Source organism: Cyprinodon tularosa, unplaced genomic scaffold, assembly GCF_016077235.1.
Source record: "Cyprinodon tularosa strain WSP-4 unplaced genomic scaffold, ASM1607723v1 ctg169, whole genome shotgun sequence".
Lineage (NCBI taxonomy): Eukaryota > Metazoa > Chordata > Actinopteri > Cyprinodontiformes > Cyprinodontidae > Cyprinodon > Cyprinodon tularosa.
This window is the reverse complement of record NW_024038523.1, coordinates 21425-37038: the sequence shown is the minus strand read 5'-3', so window position 1 is coordinate 37038 and position 15614 is coordinate 21425. Positions and strand designations below refer to the sequence as shown.

At 40.2% G+C, this 15614-nt stretch overlaps 1 protein-coding gene across 7 annotated transcripts in view; it reads left to right on the top strand.

The window, feature by feature from the left end:
• The window catches only part of ebf1a (EBF transcription factor 1a), a 121781-nt gene that overhangs the window by 92484 nt on the left and 13683 nt on the right, over positions 1-15614 (top strand). For all 7 annotated transcript variants that reach the window (XM_038281232.1, XM_038281229.1, XM_038281228.1 and 4 more), the window contains exon 12: positions 10182-10247. In XM_038281232.1, coding sequence (XP_038137160.1) covers positions 10182-10247 — 66 coding nt within the window. The remainder of the gene's footprint in view (positions 1-10181; positions 10248-15614) is intronic.

The following is a 15614-nucleotide window of genomic DNA, read 5'->3' as shown; positions in this document are numbered from 1 at the left end:
ACAACAATGAGCATAGTGCCACGATCTAATCTGTCCAGTTGTTTAAATCACTGAAGGATAAGTGCTATGTGAGATTGTTGAGATCAGAGATATTGTTTATAAGCTGAGCCATCTTTAAATATCCTCATTCTTAGGTTACCTGTGTGCTGCTTTCCGTGGTCTTCATGATTGTTTCTGATGTGAATGAGGCTTTCACAGAGAACTTATTTAAATATGCTGAAAGAGTGGAGTCTAAGCTTTCCAAAGATGTCAAACTTGTTAAACAAAAAACAAAAGAAATGAAGAATGATGATTGTTTTTGTTTTGTTTAAAACACAAAAACCACTCTCCACATGCATTTGAACGTTCAATGTGTGCAGATTTGCCTCCAATATATCCCAACCATGAGTTCATGCTGTTTCTCTTCGCTTGCAAGCTTTTTATCCATCTGTAGACTCTCTCCTACTCACGTGTGAATCTGTCTCTGTGCGCTCAGGTCAACATTTGTCACTTTAAGGGTGGAGCCAACCTGAGGAAATAAAATGCCTGTGATTGGCTACTTTCCAGGAAATCCACACTGCAAACACAATCTAGAAATAAGTAAAAATTTCTTAGATTAATTGTATTTTCCCCTAATTTGATAAGGTAAATAAGAGGATTTGCCAATGGAATTAGTATTTTTACTCTTAAAATAAGATAATTAGATATTATGCACTTGAAATAAGACAATGCAATTGTTTTTTCCTATTTTGAAAGTAAATTGTCTTGTTCCGTTGAGAAAGTGTCTGGTTTACCTCTTCAATTCAAGAAAAAATGCACTGCTTTTAAGAAAATATGACTTATTTAGATCTACATTTTTATTTTATTTTATTTTATTTTATTTTTTTGCAGTGGAACCTCTGCTGTTTTCCACAAGCGGCTAATAATGTTAGAAACGCCTCTTTTTTCGCCCCAGCTCTTATTGTCATTTAACTTGCACAAGTACAGAACAATTACTTTCACTCTTTGCATTGAACCCACCCTGGTGGAGAGCAGTGGGCTGCCATTATGCGGCGCCCAGGGAGCAGTGTGGGGTTAAGGGTCTTTGCTCAGGAACCCAGAGTGGCAGTTTGTGGGAGTGGGGCTCGAACTCACAACCTCAGGATTCCAAGCGCAAAGCCCTAACCAGTAGGCTGCCAGCCCTCTTCAGGATGATCAAAGTTATCTTAGAGAATTGAAAATTGTGAAGCGATCATCAAATAACTTATTTTCACGCAGTCATTAATGTGTTTTGACAGCAGCAGCGATTGGCTCTAAAATGATTTTTGTTAAACATGGAACCCTCGTATGAGCTAAGCTAACGTTAGCCTCACTGTTTGTATTGAAGGAAGTATTGGTATGTAGCAGTATTACATAATCATTTGTTTATAATAAAAATATTTCAGTTATTCAACCATAAGTTTGGTTAAAAATTATAACATTCTAGCTTTTTTTTTTAGAAATCCTGATATTTTTTACAGCTTTTGTGAAAAACTACTTCTAAAGAAGTATAAACAGTACATCTATAATAGAACAATTCCTTCCATTAAATATGGTATAAAGATATATATAACAGCAAAGTTTTGTTTCTAGTACTGATAGAACTATAACAGTTCAACGTTGCATTAATCATTGCCTTTAGGAGCTTAACAATGGCTATTTAGTGTGCAGCATTTAGTGCATTTACAGGTGCTGGTCATAAAATTAGAATATCATGAAAAAGTAGATTGATTTCAGTAATTCCATTTAAAAAGTGAAACTTGTATATTATATTCATACATTACATACAAACTCATATATTTCAGATGTTTATTTTGTTTAATTTTGATGATTACAAATGACAACAAATGAAAATCTCAAATTCATCATATCAGAAAATTAGAATATTACTGAAGACCAATAAAAACAAAGGATTTATAGAAATGTTGGCCAACTGAAAAGTATGAACATGAAAAGTATGAGCATGTACAGCACTCAGTATTTAGTTGGGCCTCCTTTGGCCTGTATTACTGCAGCAATGCGGCGTGGCATGGAGTCGATCAGTCTGTGGCACTGCTCAGGTGTTATGATAGCCCAGGTTGCTCTAATAGTGGCTTTTAGCTCTTCTGAATTGTTGGGTCTGGTGTATTGCATCTTCTTCTTCACAATACCCCATAGATTTTCTATGGGGTTAAGGTCAGGAGAGTTTGCTGGCCAATTAAGAACAGGGATACCATGGTCCTTCAACCAGGTACTGGTAGCTTTGGCACTGTGTGCAGGTGCCAAGTCCTGTTGGAAAATGAAATCTGCATCTCCAAAAAGTTGGTCAGCTGCAGGAAGCATGAAGTGCTCTAAAACTTCCTGGTATGTGGCTGCGTTGACCCTGGACCTCAGAAAACACAATGGACCAACACCAGCAGATGACATGGCACCCCAAACCATCACTGACTGTGGAAACTTTACACTGGACTTCAAGCAACGTGGATGAAGTGCCTCTCTTCTTTTCCTCCAGACTCTGGGACCTTGATTTCCAAAGGAAATGCAAAATTTACTTTCATCAGAGAACATGACTTTGGACCACTCACCAGCAGTCCAGTCCTGTTTCTCTTTAGCCCAGGCAAGACGCTTCTGACGCTGTCTGTGGTTCAAGAGTGGCTTGACACAAGGAATGCGACAGCAGAAACCCATGTCTTTCATACGTCTGTGTGTGGTGGTTCTTGAAGCACTCACTCCAGCTGCAGTCCACTCTTTGTGAATCTCCCCCACATTTTTGAATGGGTTTTGTTTCACAATCCTCTCCAGGGTGCGGTTATCTCTCTTGCTTGTACACTTTTTTCGACCACATCTTTTCCTTCCCTTCGCCTCTCTATTAATGTGCTTGGACACTGAGCTCTGTGAACAGCCAGCCTCTTTAGCGATGACCTTTTGTGTCTTGCCCTCCTTGTGCAAGGTGTCGATGGTCGTCTTTTGGACAACTGTCAAGTCAGCAGTCTTCCCCATGATTGTGTAGCCTATAGAACTAGACTGAAAGACCATTTAAAGGCTTTTGCAGGTGGTTTGAGTTAATTAGCTGATTAGAGTGTGGCACCAGGGGCCATCAATTTTGAACCTTTTCACAATATTCTAATTTTCTGATATGATGAATTTGAGATTTTCATTTTTTTTGTCATTTGTAATCATCAAAATTAAACAAAATAAACATCTGAAATATATGAGTTTGTATGTAATGTATGAATATAATATACAAGTTTCACTTTTTAAATGGAATTACTGAAATCAATCTACTTTTTCATGATATTCTAATTTTATGACCAGCACCTGTACAACATTTAGACCAGTGAGGCTACTATTACTCATTTATCCAGTTACTCACACCAATATTCCATGTTCCAGGTTCTAGCTCCTTCCTAACTGCCAGCATCATTCCGATATATAACAACAGATGCACTTCCTCTGTGGCTTACACTGGAAAAACAATGTAGAAATAAGCAACAATTTCTTAAATTAAGTGTATTTACCCTTAATTTGAGTAGGTAAATTAGATAGTTTGCCAATGGAATGAGTATTTTTACTCTTAAAATAAGATTATTAGATAAAATGCACTTAAAATAAAATAAAAAATGTCTCTTTTACCCCCTCAATCCAAGAACAAATGCACTTATTTTAAGAAAAACTGACTTATCTAGATTTTGATTTTTTCCAGTGTACACTGCAAAAACAATCTGAAATTAAGTAAACATTTCTTAAATCAAGTGTATTTACCCTTAATTTGAGCAGGTAAATAAGATAGTTTGCCAATGGAATTAGTATTTTTACACTTAAAATAAGATATTTAGATAATATGCACTTGAAATAAGACAATGCAATTGATTTTTCTTATTTCAATTGTAAATTGTCTTGTTTCATTGGCAAAGTGTCTCATTTACCTCCTCAAATCAGGATAAAATGCACTTATTTTAAGAAAAAATGACTCATTTAGATTTACATTTTTTGCAGTGTAGATGTCCATACCACTTTGAGTTATTCAGTAAGCACACCTCGCTGCAGAACTGATATTCGATCCAAGCCATATTTTTTAAAATTGAATACCTCCACTGGCCAAACTCCTGTGATGCGACTGAGGATTTTAGGATGTATATAAGAAAATGCAGTTTATCAAATTGACTGTTTTTTATGAGTTAAAAATTATTTGAAATTAGCTCGTCCTGAGTCCTGAGAAGAAAGTGATGCTTGAATGACCTCAGCAAAGACGTTTACATAAAAAAAAAAAACATTTTGCAGCTACTATTAAAGGTATTGTGGAGGATTTTCGAGAACTTTTTAAAAGACCCGCCCTCTCCGCTTAAAAAAAAATGCGTGTGCGAGAGCATTGACGAGCCCATTTCTCATTGCGCACGCTCTGTTTAAAAGTTGCTGTTCTTATAGCTCAGACAAGCTTACTGCATCCGAACGTCCGCCCCAACCCCTAATCCCTCAGTCACTATATAGAGGGGAACTATATAGTGGAATTTATAGTGAACTCTATAGTGAACTATAGTTAAGTTAATAGTTAACTGACCATTCGGACAGATGATCACTGTTTTCTGCTCCATTGGTCACGTAACTCCTCCACTGCGCGGTGCCTGTGCCATCTTTGTTATTATTCGCTTTCTTATTAGTCGCTATCAAAGCGGCCCGCTCTCGCTACCTGACAGCGGGCCGCTGTGAGAGCAAATCCCATAATGCTTTGCAAGGAGATCTCTCCGCTCAAAGCATTCTGGGATATATCTGCCTCTTCTAAGGCCGTTCTTTCTTTCTTATACTCTTCGTAGACACTTTTTTTCTTACAACCTTCGGCCATTTCCAAAGAATCGTGGTGAGAAAGGTGAGCTTCAATGACTGTCTGAAACCGCAGCTCACCACAGATCACTGGAAAAAGGAACTAAAAATAAGTAGAAATGTCTTAAATTAAGTGTATTTACCCTTAATTTGAGTATGTTGATGAGATAGTTTGCCAATGAGTATTTTTGCTCTTAAAATAAGAAAATTAGATAAAATGCACCTAAAATAAGACAATGCAATTGTGTTTTCTTATTGTAAGTGTAAATTGTCTTGTTCCATTGGCAAAATCTCTCTTTTACCTACTAAATCCAAGAACAAATAAACGTATTTAAAAAAAAACACTTTATCTAGATTTCCATTTTTTTTCCAGTGCGCCTGAAAGTGCGCAGAAAAAAATAGCTAACGGGACGAACACATAGGACACCCTTACATAAACAAATCATCAGAATAATGGACAATTAGGACGACCACTTATTTAGATGTTCCACCTGGAAATAAAAGACGTCCTCTATACCTTTAAGCTTTTTTTTTCTTTAATAGTCAGCATTGTATTTATGAAGATGTCAGTTGATGACAGAGATGGTTGTTGGACATGAGGAAAGAATTCTAGCATTGAAGAAAACAGCTTTTAGTTCCGCTAACATTTCTAGCCACAACTAGGGAGAAAAGGGCATTACGCTTGGAATCCAGAGGTTCCGATTTCAAGCCCCACTCCCACAGACTCCCACTCTGGATCCCTGAGCAAAGACCCTTAACCAACACTGCTCCCCAGGCACCGCACAATGGCAGCCCACTGCTCCTCAAGAGGATGGGTTAAATGCAGAGAGAGTTTACTTTCTCAAATTGGTTCCTTCTTAAAAGCGATAAAAGTTGACATTAACGCACAGAAACAGTTAAAAATAAGCAAGAGAGCACAGAAAATGAGCATGAACTGGTTGTGACATATTGGGGTGTCATGGTATTGGATGCGCAGGTGTAAAACATTCAAAATGCCTGTGGTTTATTAGCCTCGTGAGACCATCCTGATCTCGCGAGCTTTCGAGATTTCACTCGCAGATCAGTCTGGAGACTCTCCGTTGAAGAAAATTTGGAGCCGTTCACCAAACGAACGTCCAATCAGCGTTGGCTTTGAGGCGGGTTGAGGTGTGAAGCAACGAGAAGCGCGACAGTTCAGTCTAAAGAACATGGCGGCTTCAGCCGATGAAACTGGCGTTAGCGTGGCTATCGAGCAAGTTTTATCGGAATTACAGAGTATTTCTTCACTGAAAGAAGAGCAAAACACTGCTCTGGAGGCTTTTCTCAGAGGAAAAGATGTTTTTGCTCTTCTCCCGACTGGTTTCGACAAGAGTAGCCTGGCTTGTGGTTGTGTTTTAGTCGTCGCTCTGTTAGTACGTCATATGCTTCGTTGATCTGATTGGTTTATTTGGCCCGTCCATCACCAACATAGGCCAATCAGCTAACCAGTATTTTCGCCCCTTCCCAAAATTACTTCAACGGAAGGTTTCTTGAGAAGGTAGTCTGTAATCAGCTAATGGCCTATCTTAATGAACATAATGTATTAGAGGTTTTTCAGTCTGGTTTTAAACCATTTCATAGCACAGAGTCAGCCCTTTTAAAAGTTTTTAATGATATACTTTTAGCAACTGATTCAGGTGACGTTGTTGTTTTGGTGCTGTTGGATTTATCATCTGCTTTTGACACAGTTGATCATGTCATTTTACTTTCCCGTCTGGAACAGTGGGTGGGCGTCGGTCACATAGCTCTAGATTGGTTTAGATCATATTTGGCTGAACGTACTTTTTGTGTCTGTCTTGATGGCCATAGGTCCCCCTCTGCTCCACTGTCGTGTGGTGTCCCACAGGGCTCAGTTCTAGGCCCGCTCCTTTTCTCACTTTACCTTCTTCCGCTCGGCTCTATTTTAAGAAAACATGGGATTGCCTTTCACTGCTATGCAGATGACACACAGATATACTTACCGCTAAAGAATGTAAACTCCACCTCTCTTCGGTCTCTGTTTTTATGTCTTGAAGATGTGAAGGCCTGGGTGGCCCTAAATTTTTTAAAACTCAATGAGGACAAGACGGACGTAATGATCTTTGGCAGATCCACTGCTGATTCCGTGACTAGTCTTGGCTCCTTGGCTCAGTACGTTAAGCCGGTTATTACAAATTTAGGGGTTAAGATGGATGCTGGTCTTAAAATGGAAGCGCACATCAGAGCCGTTATAAAGTCCAGCTTTTTCCACTTAAGGCAGCTAGCAAAAGTAAAACCCATTCTTTCCAGACAGCATTTCGAAACAGTGATCCATGCATTTGTGACGACACGGCTGGATTACTGTAACTCACTTTATACAGGGGTCAGCGACTTGTATATTTCTCATCTTCAGAGGGTTCAAAATGCTGCTGCACGTCTTTTAACAGGTACACGAAAATTCGACCACATTTCCCCTGTTTTAGTTTCCTTACACTGGCTGCCAGTACATTTTAGGATTAATTTTAAAATTCTTTTATTTGTTTTTAAAACTCTTAATGGCCTTGCTCCTTCTTATCTGTCTGAGCTGTTGCATTCTTATACACCCTCCCGTTCCCTCAGGTCAGCTGATCAGTTGCTTCTGAGGGTCCCAAAGACGAAATGCAAGCTCAGAGGAGACCGTGCTTTTTCTGTGGCAGCTCCTAAGCTGTGGAACGATCTGCCTCTGAGCATAAGACAGGCCTCTTCTCTTACTGCTTTTAAGTCCCTTCTTAAGACTCATCTTTTTTCCTTGGCTTTTGACACAATTTGAGACGTTTTACTTTGTTTTATTCTTTTTGTATACTAATATGTATTTTACACTCGTTTTTTCTCTATTTTATAATTTTATTGTATTTTATGATTGTGTACAGCACTTTGGTCCTGTTCGGTGTATAAAGTGCTTCATAAATAAAGTTGGTATGGTATGGTATGGTATGGTTTCCAGATGGATATGCGGAGCAAATCCATCTGGCAGAGTCAGGTTAGTGGTTTGTGTGCACGTGTTTTAAATAAAACACATGGTAGAATTCCTACTTCTTAACTGCCATTAACTGAGAGCACTAATTTTCTAAGTTAAATAAAATTTACAACACTCCATTAGAATAATTCTGCAGCGATGGATAGAGATCAAGTAGAAGAAAAATAACGTTTGGCTAAAAAAATTAAATAATTTTTTTTTTTTAAAGTAGCTTTTTTGAAGTAGTTGTTTGCAGTTGGATCTTAACTGAGTAACATAAACTGATTACAAATGAAAAGACCAAAGCTGTTAGATTTTTTTACTGAGGTTCATATATATTTTCCGTTCACATCATGGGTATATCTTATTTTATAAAAGGCATTAGTAACTTTTCAGGCAACTGTTTCCTTCTCGTGACCTGCTTCATATTTTTCAATATCTTTATAAATCCCTTTGCAAACATCCTTAAAGGTTAGCAAGTAGGCAGTTAATGGTTCGATGTCCGGCAGAAAGCAGCCCACAAACATTCTGCTAAAGTCGATTTAACGGTTGACCAAAGCGAATAGGTAGCCGGGCTGCACTGAGTTCAGCAGATGATGTGGTGCGGCTGGGCGTCTGGGTGTTGCTAATGAGTGACCGGTCTTCCAGACGGGGCCAGGCTGTGCTCTGGATCAGGTTCCCCTTCCTGTTGACGTCTCTGTGGGCCTGACTTTACGGGAAGAGACCCTTGCGCCCAGGAAATGGTCTCCCCTTACAGCGGCAGAGCTAACCACATTTATCTGTTTATCAGAACGACTCTGGAGCTCGGCCTAATCGTGTTTAGGCACTGGACAGATCCCTTGGCTAACGAGAGGCTGATGGGCACAGACGGGGCGCAGGACCATGAGAGGGTGATTAATAGAGGAGGGAGACGAAAGAAAGTAGTTTGGAGACGCAGGTTGGGGTAGAGAGAGGCTGGATCTACGGACATTAAGTGACTGAGCTTTTCACGTGTCCTCCCGGAACACCGTTAACACTCCAGCTGCAGATCTGGTTGAGTCCTAATGCCTCACACTTCCCTCATTTCCCCTGCTCTTCTCCTCCACATCATCCCTCTCTTTCCATCCGTCCATCTACCTATCTAGCAATCCCTGGGAGGCATGTGGCTTTGAGGAAAAGCGGAGAGAAAGGAAAAGCGAGGAGCGGTGCATACATACTAAAGAACCACTTACCTTCCTAGGGCCTCTACATCTCTCAATCACCTGAGGCAGGGCCCCTCTCTTGTCTCCCCCCTCCTCCCCTTCCAGTTTCCCCCAAGATAGTGCTAGTAATGGGAGGTTAACACAGAGGCAGCGCTCCCATTATTGAGTGAATTTAGCACCTCGGACAGCGTTCTACAATCTTTATTGCTTTGCTGACCCTCTCGTCATGTCTCGGGCGTGCTCGACAGCTTCCACATGCATGCGGCTGACGTGTGGGTGCGCGTCTGTATGTGTGTCGGTGAGGGGTTTGATATGAGGTCTGATTGAAAGGCGGCGTGTCACAGAACAGAGAGCACACATGCTCCGGGGCTTGTTCACAGCCAGGGATACACTCAGGAGAGTATAACGCACAGCGTGTGTGTGGAGGAGAGCGAAACGAAGGGGAGGGCTGTAATTTTCTGCTTGTCGCACCTCCAGCATATATCCTGGCCCCGGCACATTAACTTTTAAAAAGGGTTTTGTAGGGCTGTAGGTGTCTCCATCGCATGCGCACACATATATAACCACTGCCTGGAGTCACACACTCATCCACTCAGGGAGGGGAAAGGAATAGAGACGCAGCGAGGAGGAGGGGGTGTGGGGGGGTCGGTAACACTGCGTTAGGATAAATGTTTGATGTGGGAAATTCCGCTCGGCGGTTTTCACCTGAGCAATGATGTTCTACATTTATCACACAAAGTGGATGTGGGGCCATTCACTCGGATCATTACCGGGGTTAATACGGGCCAGGAGACGAGAGTGTTCCCACTGACGGGGGGTGGTTGTGTAGCCGTCAACCTGATGATATGTTGTGTTAAATGAAATTGATGCGTGATCATGCGCACCAGAGTCATGATCCATCAGTGACAAAAAAGGAGGGGAGTAGATGTAGAAGATGGCTGACTGATAGAGAGATATAGGCTCATGTTTTATTCACTGATAACAGTATCTTCCCTCTGCTCTCCCAAACTGCCCTGGCTGGTAACAAAGTGCTGGGATAGGCCCATTTCTCTTCCTCCCGCTGCCTCTGTCTGCCTCCCCACCCCCCCCACTCTTTGCCACTCTCTGTTCTGCATTCACAGCATAATGTAGGAAGTGAAACGTAATAAAAGTGACTGAACTCTTTGAGCCTTCACACTCTTGATCAATCCCCTCACCCTCTCTCTTTCTCTCTCTCTCTATTTGTTTGATTGTAGGAGGTGATATTAAAGAGAGCGGCTGACCTGGTGGAGGCCTTGTACGGGATGCCTCACAACAATCAGGTGGAAAAAAACACACTGGAAACAACACCAGGAGGCATAGATACCCTGAGGCAGAGTCAACCAAGTTTTATGGCGTTTCCCTAGTTTCCTTGCCATGTCTGCCCATCTTCCTTTATACAGGGGTCCTTAAAAAGTCTTAAAAGGCATTGAATTCTTCAAAATAAAACTGATTGGTATTAAAATGTCTTAAATCAGTCTTTCGTAGGTCTTAATTTTTAAAACATTATAAATAGGATTATTTTTATTATTGTAATCTAAATAAAACGCTTTTTATTGGTTCCGTCCCAATAGCGGAACCAATAAAAGCGTTGTTGCGGCCGGGACATTTGGGAGATGCGCCATTAACTTTTTGTCGGGAAAATATGAGCAAGTGTAAGGCCCCGTCCACACGAAGTCAAAACGAACACGAAACGCTGATATTTTCCAAAACGTTTGCTGTAAAGATGGAGACGTAAAATAAATGTGATCGTCCACACGAATGCGTGAAAACGCTGTAAAATGTATGCCATTCCTGTAAGTGGCGCTGTGGTGCCAAAGCAAAAATAGGCGACGAAATGTTGGGCATGCGCACTAATATTTATACATGGTTGCCCTGCGGGTCCATTTTCGTGGTTAAGTCATATTCAGGTGCTGAACTATGTGGTCGATATTGCTCTGTTCTTCCTGGAGATATTCCAGAAGAAGAAGATTCTGTTGTAAGCCCGACAGCAGGGTAAGTAGCATGAGCAGCAACCATTCAACACAGTACGGCGCCATTGTTGTTGTGATACTGTGTCGCGCATGCGTGTTTAGAGGCGACGCTATGACGCATGCGTGTAAAAGAAAAAAATGCGGTTAGAGCTTAAAGATGGAAACGCGAAAACGGCGTTTCGAAATCTTCCCACTCTGAAGGCTGAATAAAAAAAAGATCGTTTGCAGACCCCCGAAACGCCGGCTTCGTATGGATGTGAGGCTGGTTTGGTGAAAAATTTGTGCGTTTAGGCCAGGGTTTGACTTCGTGTGGACGGGGCCTTAAAAGGCATTGAATTCTTCAAAATAAAACTGAGGCCTTGATTGGTATTAAAATGTCTTTCGTAGGTCTTAATTTTTAAAACATTATAAATAGGATTATTTTTATTATGATTTATTTTTGTAATCTAAATAAAACATTAAAATTGACCCTTTTTTTTTTTATTTAAAAATAAATAACTGCTTGCCATTATTGGTTCCGTCCCGATACCGGAACCAATTAAAGCATGGGCGTAGGTTTGCATAGGGACCATAGGGACATGTCCCTACCAATAATTCTATGTGAATAACATGTTTATAATTTACAATACAGTGCTGTTGCAGCAGGCGCTTCTTTTCTCACAACTTGTATATTGAAGTTAATATTTTAAATGCTCAGTGTCAGTTCCTCTTATAGTTCCCGCGTCCACGTAAATACAATAAATCTATTTGCAGTCCCTTGAATATGTTATTTTGCTTTGTTTTACAATACAGACAATATCAACATATCAGATCAAATAAATAAGAGTGGGTTTTACCTCTGTTTGCCGCTGCACAATTCTATTTCTTGGATAAATACATAAACAACAGACATATTTAGACTATAATTGGTTAAAAAGGCACGCAGGTATTTACCTTCTGTCTTAGTCACTGGTAAGTTCAAATGTAACCCTTTTCAAAGTGTTAAGTTGTGCCAATTTTACATTATTCTGAGCCACTGATGCTTCAAACATTGATAAACAGCATATTGTGTGTGTAGTGCTTATAAAATGTGTATAAATGTAGCAACAACAAAAAATGCTGTTTTCTCTTTAAATGAAATGCGCCCTGATACTCACATCGAGCATTAAAATAAATAGGAGCATGCATAATGAGTAGGACCAATGACATCAGACCAACTCATTTTAAGACCAGTAGTGTCCCTACCAAAGTTGAGATCAAACCTACGCCCTTGAATAAAAGCACTGTCGCCGCCGGGACATTTGGGAGATGAACCATTTACTTTTTGTCTGGAAAATATGAGCAAGTGTAAATGGAACCAAAATTGTCTCCAGCCAAGAGTTTTCTCCATGGCTAAAACCAGGGAACATACATGAGGCTCAGTGGATTTAGTGCAAGAAGTCATTCAAGCTCAGAACGATGGGAATTAAGGCAGTGGAGTCGCACATGCGAAGCACGAAACACAATGCGTCAAAATGGAGTTACAGAGAAACAGCCGGTATTTCTCAGTTTAGTTCCACCCTTGTCTCTGCAACGCCTCCACTTATCACCAAATCAAACATACTAAGAAAACCATACAAAGAAAAATAGCTGCAAAAAAGACTTAGCACTGGTTATGTTGGGGCTTTAAAGCTGATTTGTTTTGTTCCCTGCTAAAACAAAGTTTGTGAATTCAGTTCAATAATTGTTAAAATATATCTGTCATTTGTGTGTTTTTAGCTTTCTTCCTGTATGGGAAGCTTTTCGTAATTTGAAACATTAGTGCAGTGGTTTATGTTAAAATAAACCTTTGGGTTAAGTTGTCGCAAAGCAGGTTTTTCTTGCGTTTCTTGTAAATTTGGTCTTAAATTTTTATTTCAAGTGGCATTAGAAAGTCTTAAAAAGTCTTGAATTCAATTTGCCTTATGCTGTAGGAACCCTGTTTATATGTCTTGTAATTTATCAATCCATTTTCCGTCACGGTTATCCCAATCGGGGTCTGGAGGGGTGCTTGTGCCTATGTCCAGCTGTCTATGGGCGACAGGGTTCACCCTGGACTGGTATCAGTCCATTGCAGTGCAACGCAGAGACAAACAACCATTAACACACACCCTCACACCTACGGAAAGTTTATAGAATATAGGTTAATTGGTGAAGAGATGCCAATTAACCTAAAAGTCATGTTTTTGAACAGTAGGAGGAAGCCGGAGTACCCGGAGAGAACCTTGCATGCTCAGGGAGAATAATGCAAAAAGACTCTGGGCCAGGAATCAACCCAGAACCTTCTTGCTGCAAGGCAGCAGTGCTACCCTTGTAACCATGTAAAATAAACTGTTTATTTTTTAGCCTGCTGGATGGCAGTGTGCAGCCACAGATGAAGAGAGAGCAGAACTGCTTTATGATGAGCTACATAAAGCTAAAGCAAACACCAGTTCCTACTAATTCAATTCAATTATAGAACTTTAAACTGTAGGAAGACTGTATATTTTTACATTAGTAGAATTATCAATAGAGATACACCATTAGATCGGCTAGCTGACATCTTTAACCGATAGTGGGGGATTTTTTTCTTGTATCGGTTGATACGTGCATGAGATGGACGATTCATTAGTGCGTTCAGCAGTAAATGAAGGAAGAAAAAGCTATAGGAATCGGCCCAAAAGTATCAGCAGGACATATTGGGGATCAGTGATTCTGATGCCACAACTAATTGATATTGGCACTGACATTAAAAACAAAACTTGATTCGGCCTGTCGTTAATTACTAGGGTTTTAAAAAGTTGCCTAAATGTTTTACAACCATTAATGAAGAAAGGGGTTATGGGTAACACCAAGAACTTAAAAACAGGCTGAGCAAAGGCTCCCTGACTTATTGCATAACAGGTATAAACACCAATATCTCACTCAGGTTATGCTGTGAAGAAGGCACCTGCAGGCTAATTAACCACACGCTAAGCATCAAGCTACTGTCAGTTTGTTAAACGATATGGAGTCATACTATTCTGCACATCAAGCACTTAAATGAATGTCTAATATTTGTTTAGGTCAGGGTATGAAAATGGTTTAAAATGGTAAACAACATGGTATCACTTATAACCAATCTATTATACCATGTTTTGCTTTTTCACTTAAAGTCGTCACACTTTACTCTTTCTTTTCTTTTCAAAATGTTTGGATTATACTCTTACATAGTGAAGATTTCTTATTCTGTTCCATGCTTTGTCTATGGTTTGCCCGCAGCCCCCCTGCTGCACTAAAGCAAGATGTGGTACACATGGAAATATGTAGGCTCTTTTATCATAGAATAGAAGAAGAAGTGGAAACTAATTTAAGATGGTAGAGAGAGTAATGGAGAAGGAGAGGGAGTAGGGGAGGAAAAGACAGAAAGTACAAAACAGACAGGAAAAGGAACTACGAACTGATTTGGCTTCTTTTTTCTAGGTGTCAAATTACTCCTACTTCTGGATTGTGTTTTATTTGCCTAAACCATATAGATACAGGATTTATTAGCTTTACATCCACAGCATGCTGTGAGGATATAAGACCTTCTCTAAGGCCATTAGTCTTATAAAGTCAGAATTCTGCCAAAAGTCCACACATATAATAAACACTGATACAAGCAGTTTTATCTAAAACATACACGTGTGAATTGTTCTCTCCCACGAGAAAAAATTGGTCGAAAAGACGACATGATTTACATCCAAACATCTACATTTAGCTGAGAAGTGAAAGGTGAAAAGCCTTAGTTTTTAGAAAGTTGAAAAGACGTTGAAACCTTGGTATGCCACGTCTTTTCAAAGTCCATTATTGGACTAAAGTTGACCCAACATAGCCCAATTTTAAACAACTATTTCTGGGCTTAATTAAGACTAGGATGGACCGACTATATATAGCCTAAAAACCAATGTCTTAAAGATGTCTGGTGTTTGGGGGGGCTAATTTTGAACGTTCTATGCATAAAGATTCAATACCATGAGGTTGCCAGTACGTCCCTACCATGGGTTCATGCTCTTTCTCCGTGCTCTCTGGTTTTTGATCCACCTGTAGACTCTCTCTGACTCGCATGTGGATCTGTTTCTGTGTGCTGATGTCAACTTTTGTCACTTTAAAGGTAGACCCAGCCTGAGAAAGTAAACCGACTGTGATTTGGTACATTTGAGGAATCAAAACTCTACTGTTTTCTTCCTAGTTGTGGCTAGTAACGTTAGCAAAGCACCTTCAGGCTAATAGCTAATGTCTTTAAGAGTTGAATTCTGAATCGCTGGTGAAGATTCTCAGTCAACCAGGTCATAGTAACTCCAAAAAAAAATGTTTAAAACAATCCACTGGACTTTGTTTCCAAGTTTGAAGCCGTTTCGCTTCCCATCCAGGAAGCTTTTTCAATTGAAAATGTCAGAATTAGCGTTGAGTTCGAGGCTTTATAGAGTGAACCGTTTATTGCCTTGTTTTGGCTTAGAAAACATGCAAATTGAACTGGAACAACAGGTCCGCCCCTTAGGAATGGGGAGCCGTTTGGGTTCTTTGTTAGCCTGCAATATCCGATACTGGTCTATGCCTCTGAAAGGGGGTCATTGGGGCAATTGTTGGCCTGGCTGAACAGACGAGATGTTTTGGTCCCCGGTATGGTGGTTGGGGTTGCGATGATAGTGGGAAGGAATCAACTCTATCGTTACGTTGTAG